Source organism: Xiphophorus couchianus, chromosome 4 (genome assembly GCF_001444195.1).
Source record: "Xiphophorus couchianus chromosome 4, X_couchianus-1.0, whole genome shotgun sequence".
Lineage (NCBI taxonomy): Eukaryota > Metazoa > Chordata > Actinopteri > Cyprinodontiformes > Poeciliidae > Xiphophorus > Xiphophorus couchianus.
The window spans coordinates 19,721,831-19,732,196 of NC_040231.1; the positions used below are offsets into that span (position 1 = coordinate 19,721,831).

At 38.3% G+C, this 10,366-nt stretch overlaps 1 protein-coding gene across 2 annotated transcripts in view; it reads left to right on the plus strand.

Moving 5' to 3' along the window:
- fam189a1 (family with sequence similarity 189 member A1) overlaps nucleotides 1–10,366 on the plus strand; it is a 91,614-nt gene extending 81,248 nt beyond the window's left edge. For both annotated transcript variants that reach the window (XM_028015618.1, XM_028015619.1), the window contains 8 exons: nucleotides 1,934–2,041; nucleotides 3,107–3,267; nucleotides 5,756–5,891; nucleotides 6,713–6,788; nucleotides 7,234–8,016; nucleotides 8,123–8,194; nucleotides 8,532–8,863; nucleotides 9,549–10,366. In XM_028015618.1, coding sequence (XP_027871419.1) covers nucleotides 1,934–2,041; nucleotides 3,107–3,267; nucleotides 5,756–5,891; nucleotides 6,713–6,788; nucleotides 7,234–8,016; nucleotides 8,123–8,194; nucleotides 8,532–8,863; nucleotides 9,549–9,752 — 1,872 coding nt within the window. In that variant the 3' untranslated portion in view covers nucleotides 9,753–10,366. The remainder of the gene's footprint in view (nucleotides 1–1,933; nucleotides 2,042–3,106; nucleotides 3,268–5,755; nucleotides 5,892–6,712; nucleotides 6,789–7,233; nucleotides 8,017–8,122; nucleotides 8,195–8,531; nucleotides 8,864–9,548) is intronic.

The following is a 10,366-nucleotide window of genomic DNA, read 5'->3' on the forward strand; positions in this document are numbered from 1 at the left end:
TGCGTAACATTCCCTTGGTGAAAGTGGCTGTCCTGTCCTTGGCAATTAGGGTTGACTGGTCAACGTAAATCCAAGGGTAATGCATTTGACATCAGTTGAAGCGGGAGCCTCAGGACTGTCGCTGCCTTTGTAGATGCTGAATGTTTGATCAGCATTAATGCTGCATAAAGTACATAAATGTAGAGAGATATACTTACCATTATAGAAATTAAAGCCTCTATTAGTCTGTCAATTGAGGAGAGTATATTAACTGAAACTTCAAGGGAAAGTAGTGACAGCCCTAACAGCAGTTGTTATTAACAGCTTGGCGTGAAATGTCAGACAGACTGATGTAATGTCCATAAGTCTCCCAGACATTCTTCCAACACAAAATCTGCTCAGGATTAACAACAAACTAATAGATGTGGAGTGAAAAAAGCTTTGCAATGTGAGTTATTCTAAAACGAATCTTCAAAAATACACATATTTCCAAAGAAACTTGAAATCTTTCCTGGGTGATCTGAATAGTGGACATGAGTGAGAAGACACTGAAAATGTTTTAAGGTTGTCTGATGGACATAATATCACTATAAATGAAAGCCAAATTACTCTGGAAAAAATATGTGCAGGGTATATATTGGTGAGTTTTAGTTTAGAGGACTGTTCACAAATGTAAGAGAGAAATTAAATTATTCTCTGGAAAGATGTTACAGTCATGTTCCTCATGCTGGCAGCAATTTGCAATCAATAAAGAATAGCTCTATTATATTCTCTCTTCTAAATCATGACAGGTTTATAGGTGAATTTAAACAAAACGCAGATATGTTTTAAAGACTGGGGCACTCATAGTTGAAAACAGACTAAAGCCAAAGTTATGGCTCTATAAACTGGTAAAAGGTTAATTCACAACATTTGAGTTAAAACGAGGCACACCTGTGGATGTGGCAACACATCACATTCTCCTTTGTTGCATAATTTTAAAAGAAAATACATCAGGGTGACAAATGTGGATCTCCACAAGTCTGGTTCAACCATGGATACAATTGCCAGATGCCAAAGGGGGACAACATTCATCTCTTCAAACAATTATACACAACCGTTATCACCATGTGAGTGTCCAGCTGTCAGGGAGAAGGCGGCTTCTGTGTCCTAGAAATGAATGTGCTGTTCTACCCCAGAACAAAAGCAAAAGACCTTGAGACTTGAGACTGGTCAAACTGTGAAACCGACACAGGCGACAGAAAGAAAAAAAACAATTAAAGTTTGCAAGGGCAATCAAGGACAAATATTTCAGTCCTTAAAAACATCAGAACACAGGTATGTGGTGTGATGTAAATAAAATGGAAGCGTTAGCTGATAAAGACATTTGTTACCTTTTGAAGGAAAAAGGGGGAAACTTGCAAGCATGAGAACATTATGCTGTTAAGTTTAAGAGTGACAGTGTCATGGTGTGGAGGTGCGTTATTGTAGAAGGACTAGTAAACACTACCCAAAATACATATCATCATTAGCAAGCAAAAGTTAAGCAGTGTTTAGAGGAACATCCTAAGGCATCAGCCATGAAGCTAAAGCTTAGGCAAAAATGGGTTGTGTTTTTTTGTGCAGGTTATGTAAATATTTGATTTTATATTTAAATGCATTTATCTCTCAAAGAGCTAACAGAAAGGACAGTTTTGTTAGTCTTTTTAATGGTGTTAGACTTGTGCTTCACCAGCTTACACATAAATATGTAGTTACAGATTAACTAACTGCTAATTTAGGTATATTAAAAAAAACAAAAAACAAACAGACATCCTTTTTCTTATTTTATCAGTTAAAGAAATCAGGTCTTTCTTAGCTTTTTTTCCCCAGCTGTTTTCTACAAATTCCTCTCATCTTTAGTCTCATAATTTTCCTCTCTCCTTTTTGTTTTCTTCTCCTCTAACAGTCTCCTCCTCTGTCTCGTCTCCTTTAGGAGCTGCTGTTCAGCGTCTGTGCCCTTAACGTCATCTCCACCATTGTGTGTGCTCTTGCTACCGCAATGTGCTGCATGCAGATGGTGTCAACTGATGTACTGCAGATGGTAAGAGGGATGGAAAGGCGGGTAAAAAAAAAATTTCCCGACAACTGTTATTTCATATCTCCGAACATACCCGCTACTCATCAGGTAGAGCGCTGTTGTCATCATGTAGTTAACTGCTGTAGCTTGTGATGCAAGAACCTGCTACAGATTTCATCCTGGGAATTTTATGCCTGCTTAAACAAGTTTAAATATTTAAATTGCTGCCTGTGGCTACATGTTTTGTTTGACAACATTCTACAGAGACTGGAAATCACTAGTCATGCTTTATTTTGAATCCAGCCTGACAAACCCAGAGTTCTGGGCTCTGTCATGTTGAAACCAAGTGTTATAGCAGAGCACAGATTCAGAGGCCTTACTATAAAGAAAACAGACTAAAAGTCGGGATAAAAAAGTATTCAGGAATGGAGTGTTATGTTATTCAGAAATTGCAAATAATATTGTGAATGAGTTCCTAATTCAGAACAGGATGTCCATTAGTGATATAGAAACGTGGATAGATTATTACTATGTTTCTGCATTCTTTTAACTGTAAATGTATTTCTATTTCTGCAATCTGCAGGGTAATGCACTGAACTTCAAGCACTGTTTGATAACCAGGATTAATTTGAATGTGTGTATAACTGAATTGGAAACACTTCTTTTATAAAGAACACCTCAACACATCTACAACACATTTAAAAAGAATTGACACTTTCTAAATAAACTGAACTAAACTGAATTGAATCAATTCATTTTCAAAAAATCTATGACAGCCTAACTAAGCTGAAGCCGACTGTTTCCCTGCTATAGCATAAGATGCTTAGAAAGAAGGTAAATACAGAAATGAAAGGCAGATGAGCATAAGAGGTTTATATCACTAACTTTGCAAAACCTCCTTTTAGTTTCTTTAATAAACTTTATCAGTGACCAGAATAATAGATGTGAATATAAATGGAACTGTAGGCTCTTTATTTCACTGTGCAGAGTCTATTAAGTAAAGTAACCAAAAAGAAAAAATAAAACCTAAGGATATAATAAGTTATGTAATAAAAGCCTGCTGATGGTTCTTTTTACGTTGCGTTTCAGTTCATGCCGCACAGAGCTCGAGCTTTACACGCTGAGTGTATGACCCCCCATGGTACCATCCTGCATCAGACCCTGGACTTTGATGAGTTCATTCCTCCGATCCCTCCACCACCGTACTACCCCCCAGAGTACACCTGCACCCCCTCAATGGATGGACAAAGGTGAGAAGCATAATTCTGCTGTGTAATAGCAATGTTTTGATTTATCGGCTTAGAAATTGAGACACTACCCCAGTATGAAAAATGTGATTAATTCCCAACAGCAACAGCCAAGTTCTGATTGTTCAGTTTTTAGATTGTGGATTAGCAGTAAGTCAATAGATACGCTTTGTTCCTACAAATTCCTTAGTAATTCAAAGTAATGCAAACTTTACCTTTGTTTGACCACTCAATTAAATGCTATCTAATAATAACAGATAATTTTTCTAACAATAACAATAAAAAAAATAAAAAAATAATATATATATGCAAAGATTGTGCTTACCAGTCAAAAGCAGCCTAATACGGTTAATAGAGGACCTCAGTTGAGATGGGGTGAACAGAGTTCTCTGAGTTCTCAAACATTACATTAATATAAATGAAAGCAGGATGCAATTATTTTAAAACACTAGAGATTTGAGTCTGGACGGAGAACAACAAAGGGAAGCAAAGGCGGAAGTAAAAGACAGTAACTCCTGGGGAACCATTTGGAAACAAATCATGATTATAGTAAACATGGGTGGAAATTGAATCCTACAGAGGTAAATATAGAGGCATACATCAGCTGTTGTAATATCATTAAAGATTAAGAAAATCCTGAAAAATCTCAATATTGAATGCCTGTGAAGTTTTAGACCTCTTGCAGCTTTGGCATAATTCTGTGCTGGGACTAACTTCAATATGAAAAGGAGAGAAGACATGACCAAGCTCCAGTAATGCCATGTGAGCCTATATTATTTAATATAGGCTAAAATATAGAGATTACAAAAATAAATCTCCTACTTTCTGCCAGATTAAAATACATTATTCATCGTGGATAAACACAGATGCCACATGCTCAGGATTTAAGAAGACAAGAACAGTAGATCTTCATCAGAGTTGCAAATGTCTGAATCAGTGATTTAATTGGACTTCATTTATACGCATAGACTGGTTCGAATTTCCTCTTCTGTGAAGGAGCCTGTTCTGCTGAGTGAGAAAAAGGTTTTGGCACAAATTGTCTTGCGATGGATGCAGCATTTTTATTCTGCAGGGTGCTGCTGAATCACTATTTTAAAACAGCCAGGCTCTGCAATAAATGAATCCAAATGTTTAAACTCTTCCCCTACAGTCGAGAGTCCAAACATTTGTCTTCTTATAAAACTAAAATCACAACAAAAGGAGGCCCAGAAGTGCTTTGGAGCTTAAATAATATATGGGGGAAAAAATCAGGAAAAGTTATACTTTAAAAATACAATACCAGCTCAAATCAGTTTCCAAATAGTGTTAGTGTGTAGATAAAACGAAATAGATTACAATATAAATGTATCCAGGTTTTTATAAATGTTGCATTTTTTTATATATATATATATTAAAAGATGTGATATGCAGACATTTTTACTATGCAAAGTGGTTGGTCTATGTACACAAAAAGTGTAGCAGATTTTTGAGGTTGTCAAAAATGTTGCATCCATTGGCGTTTTCCTTCTCTGCTTTTTTTTAAGCATGCTAGATTTTAAAATGCTGGCAAGCTTTTGGAAATCAATGTTGAGGTAAATTTACTTTCTTGAGGGAACACACACAGAGACTGCTGCTTTTGTAATGGCAGCTGCATTAGCTTTGCTAAACTCTAATAGAATGTGCTAAGTCATCTTAAAACACCATCTCTGCAATATATTTGACTTTTGTATAAAATTTCTTCAGCTCTCTCGTTGTTACCTTAAGTCAAAATATAAATAATTAATCGCTCACCAAGAGAGCTAGAACAATATTCTTATTCTTACCATTTCCGATGTTGTAATTCTTTATAATCAGCATTTAAGTCTTTAAAATCCTGACGTTAAACAGTATCTATACATTTCTTATCTCAGTGTGACAATCACTCTGACCACTGGAGAGCTGGAGCATTTCCCCTATTAAGCTGCTCTGGATGATTAGATGACCTCTCCTCCTTATAACTCCCCCCATTTTCCTCAGTCTTATGAGCTAGAATGCCACAGCTGATGCTATTTGGCTGAAAGCCACATCTATTTGTCAATTATGCCATAAATATCTACAAGGCAGACGAAGCATTTATGGTGTCCCTACTGAAGGCCAGGGATGTGTCATGACATCATAACGGCTCAGATAGTTGGAGGAAATTCGGGCTGTATTTCATGCTCTGCCGCTTTAGCTGAGAATAGGGTTGTAATTAAAAGATATAATGGCACGCTTGGCTGCTTATTCTTAATTGGCACCATATAAAACAGAGGTGGTGTATCTGAATAGGGCAATGATATATATTGCCTGGATTTGAGTGTTTGAGACAAGAGGATGTCTTTCACCCTTTAGTTCTTTGACCAATATTCACGTTTATCAGGCCAGTTAAATGCTTACTAGCATGTGACTGACTTTGCGTATTATCCATTATTTCTGCATCCGGTGTTTTATTTGTCTGTAAGAATTTTATCTGTTGCTTGTTTCTGTTTTACAGAGGCTTGCATCTGGACTTTCCACACTCCCCCTTCAGCGCCATCTATGGGGTGCCCATAAATAGCCCGGGAACTCTTTATCCAACTGACCTCCCTCCTCCTTATGAGTCTGTGGTGGGCCAGACCCCGGCCAGCCAGGTGAGGGATACACATACAACTCTGCCTTCAAGCTAGTGTCTACACTGAAAGCAAACAAGCAGTAAAACCACAAGTCGGCTCTTTCCTTAAGAATAAATATTTTTTCAGTTTTTTTTTTTTCTTTTTTTAATTATGTACACAGGCAAATAAGCAAATATAGGATTTACTTGTAATATATTAATACATTACAGATCAACTGTTATTCATAATAAAGTATTTTGCCATTAGGTGTGAAATCAACTTGGGGTATTTTTGAAAATGGGTGTATAACCTATGTGTTTAAATGACACAAATGGAAAACAAAGTGTAACTAACTTATGTGGTTTGTCTGATATTTAACAAATTAATCTTCCTTTATAATGTTTGTGTAATTCAATACCAAAAGATTTTATTTCATTATTTGATTTCATGTACAAGTTAAGTCAAAAGCAACTATGATAGAAATCTGGTTTAGGAATCAAAAGTAGGATAACTTTTCTCAAACAGAAATACATAAGCAGCAGGCAGTCTAAGTGACATCTTCAGGGTAAAGGATAAAAAAACAAACATCCTAAATCAGTCAAGCTACTTAGGGTTTTTTAAATAAAGCTGTTGTCATGCAGCTCTATGTGCAAAATTGTTATTTTCTGAACTGGTGCCCCTTTCCTTTAAAATGAGAAATGAATGTGCGTTGGTGTGTGATAGAGTAACACAGCCCTCTGCAGCCCAGTCAGTAGTATTGCAGGTTAGGTGCTTCACAGCTCAATCAAAACAAAGTACTGCATCCCTGCTTATATGAAACGCCTGAGGCGTTTTTCAACTAATGATTTTGCTTTTTTCAGGTCACCACCAGTATCGAGCAACAGGCCACTGACAGTCTGTGTGACAGAAACACCACAGCAGGATTCAGCACACAGGGTAACATCTCCACAGAACTAAGGCTGCCAAAATACCCCGTTGAATTTAATTTTATGAAAGTTGTGAAAATTGATCTCATTGTTAATATTATTATGTAATTTTACCTTTATTTTCTCTTTTTCTTATTCATCTTTTGCAGTTACATTTTTGTTTGTCATTTATGTTTGTTTTTTGTTCCTTTTCCTTTTATAATTTTTGTCATTATTTATAACTTCATATGTACACATATTTAAATGATTAATGAAATTATTTACTAATTATTTTTATTGTTTATTAAAAATAATAATTTCAATCATTTTTATGCATGTTTTGGATTGGATTATTAATAAATGTCGGTATTTTTTTTATATTCCATAAAAAAATGGCAGAAGAGAGCAATAATTACAAAAGATTTTAAGTCATGCTGTAGCTAATCTTTTTTACTTGTACTTAATGATAATGTCAGCCTCAGTTGACAGTGCATCGCTGATGGTGTCTGAGGTGGCTGACCAGGACCAGACCTGCTCTTCAGAGGACCTGTGCTCCCTGGAGGTGCAGGGCTCCGACTCGTCTCCGTTTGGCACCCTGCAGACTGCCCCCACTGACGGAAGCTGCACCAGCCTTGAACTTTGCACGCGTCTCTCTACGCGTTTCCATCGCGGCATGACTCACACCGATGCGCGGCCTAGTGACACGGGATACAGCGAGTCCTCACACACCCAGGACTCCCTGGAACGCTCACCGGATTGGTCCTCAGAAAACTTTAGCAACCTGGACCAGGAGTATTCTGCAGAGAACACACATCCTTGCGAGGAACTGAGGGCTGCAATGCACATTTGTGACGAACTGGCCTCAGCCAAACATTTACCAGAGGAGCCACCAAAAGCCCAGACACATTCCTTGATTAAAGCGAGAATGATGAGCAGGAAGCTCACCTTACCTGTTACTATCCCGCCACCGCCGCAGCCTTGTTCCCCCACCTCAGTGGCCTCTTCTGGTGGAACTTCTGCCATCAGCCCTTTGGCTCCCTCTCTTTCTCCCTCTCCCCCCATCCGGCCACGAGGCCCCAGGCTGTGCTTCAGTGTTTGGTCACCCTCCTCCTCATCACAGCCCCCCTCTACCTCAGCTCAGAGTGGCCAGTCACCATCCGAGAAGCCTCGGGCGCTCAGAGCAGCTAGAAGGTATCGCAAACTGGCACGCATTGTCCGTTCCACCAGTGACCCCATCTCCTGCTCCACCCCAACAGGAAGTACGTGCAGAAAATACTTTAAAGGATGTTTAGAGGAGAAATCAGTAAAGTGATCAGTTAGCTTTGAATTGAGGCTCATAGTAAAGTTTTTTGTTTCCCCCTGCAGGACAGAACTGTGGCTGCACCACTGGAAATAACCCAGCTGCTGCAGGCTCAGCTCGTACTTCTCCAGAACAGGGTAAGAGAATCCAAATGTTTTACATATCTACTGATGAAATGACATTTATGCTCTTTAAATTTGGACACTTTATGATTTTTGCCTTGTTTTCTAAAAAAAAAAAGAAATTGATTTGTGGTATTTTTTTCTGCTTTACGTACTACTATGTACTATTATGTAAATAATAATAAAAAAAAACAATGCGTATGCCTTTTTTTATACATGTCAGCTACATTAACCTTTTTTTCTGCTACCTTACTTGATTCAATGTAACAAACTCTACAGGGTTTGACCTTCAATATTAGAAGTTACAGTCATTTTCTGTGCTTTAAGAGTTTTTGCATGATTTCCTCCTCAGAGCCAAGAGATGTTTCATCAGAAGTAGTCGGAGCGAAGCCGGGCCATGTAGCTGTCACAAAGCAGCAGCAGCAGAAGGAGGGAAGGAAAGTGGACATCCACCTTAAACCTCGATCCCTTCACACGCACCCCTCCCATGAGCGCCCGCACTCACTGGCTGACCTTAAGATGTACAAAGACACAAAAATATTAGTGGCCAAATTCCTGGAGCACTCCAGCAGCAGTAGTCTACCTCCAGAAGTCCAGCAGGTTGTCAACAACATCAAGTGTGTGATCAAGTCAGACGAGAAACACATGGAAGAGGCCATCTTCAGTGCCAATGTCATAGATCAGGTAACCAGATTTGACTGTAAATATGTGCAAAGCGATGTTTGATGACATTATTATTAAATGAATACAGAATAATATTCTAAAATCAATCATGAGGAGTTTTCTCAACCTCTGAGGATTCAGAATTTAACTGAATCTAACATGAAAATTGACAATTAAGACGTAAAAGGAGTTGATATTCAAAAATTTAATTTTCTATTATTCAGCTATTCTCACTATTGATTAACTAAAACTAAATAATTCAAGGTGAAACCAAATGGAAACACGAGACTAAATCAGATTAGCCTACATATTTATTAAACAAGGAATTATTAACTGTGAAATCACCATATTTGTTGAACATGCAGGCACATCCAAACTCCATCCTGGATTGCAATCCATGATCTTCTTACTTTGACTATACATACAGTACTATGGAACCATTTTAAGTGACCTACAAGAAAACTGTTCAAAAACTGCAGACTGTGAGCTGGTTTTGCTTTAGGTTTGAGTTGGTTTTGCTGTGGGGGATTTTGTTTGTTTTAAATTTTAGTCAGTTGTATGATGAAGATCTTGTGAGACTTTATTTCCCCTAACACATTAAGGTTTCCAACTTACAGTAGTTTTCTTCATGGAGGCAACTGCAGCAGAAGCATAAGCAGCTTACCAAAGCCTCTCTCTCTCTTTGTTGTTGTTTTCATGTTGCTAGGTAATGACCCAGCGCATCATTGGCAGTCCAAGGAAACGGGACCACGAGGACATACATCTTCAGAGCTGTGGTGCTTTGAGTTCCTCCCCATCCCCATCTATATGCCGCTCAAAACATCACCCACAGAAAACCAGCTCTTCAACTGACCCACAGGGCTCCCCATCCTCTGAACAAGGCCTTGAGTGCAGAGAAACCATTCTCTGACCACTCGGATCAAGACTCTGAGGTCATTCCAGTGTGCTGATGTTGCTGCCCTGTGTGGCAGATGTCTGCGGAGTAATTAATAACTCTCCAGACATTATGGGATCATTGTTTGCTCAGTGTGGCTGCAGTACAAAGCATCTGAAGTGCTCCTATGCTGCTCATAGTGCCCTGTGAGATCATGCCAAGTCATCAGCAAAAATGGTAGCAAACTCCGTCAGAGCCTGCCAGTGTCTGTAGTGGCTTTTTTTTTCTCATCCGAAACAAATAAAAGAATGTTTTCCTCCCTCAGGGGACCTTTTCTACTGAATTTCATCTCCTTATAAAGAGGAACTAATAACCCAGCTGGTAAGCCTGGATCCATGACAGACATGCAGAGAAATGTCTGTTGTCTGTGTTCCTCTTGTCCTCATGAGAAACAAATGTGTCTGTACAAAACTGTGAACTGAACTGACAGGACAGACACTGCTGGCCATTGTTTGCTGACTTGTGGAAATGTTTCTGATAAGGTGGTGAATATTTTGTGGTTCAAAAACATCACAAATGTTGATTATTTAACTTACCTCATTGTACTACAATTCTTATCAGTGTTTCAATAAAATATGCATTTTTAGTTT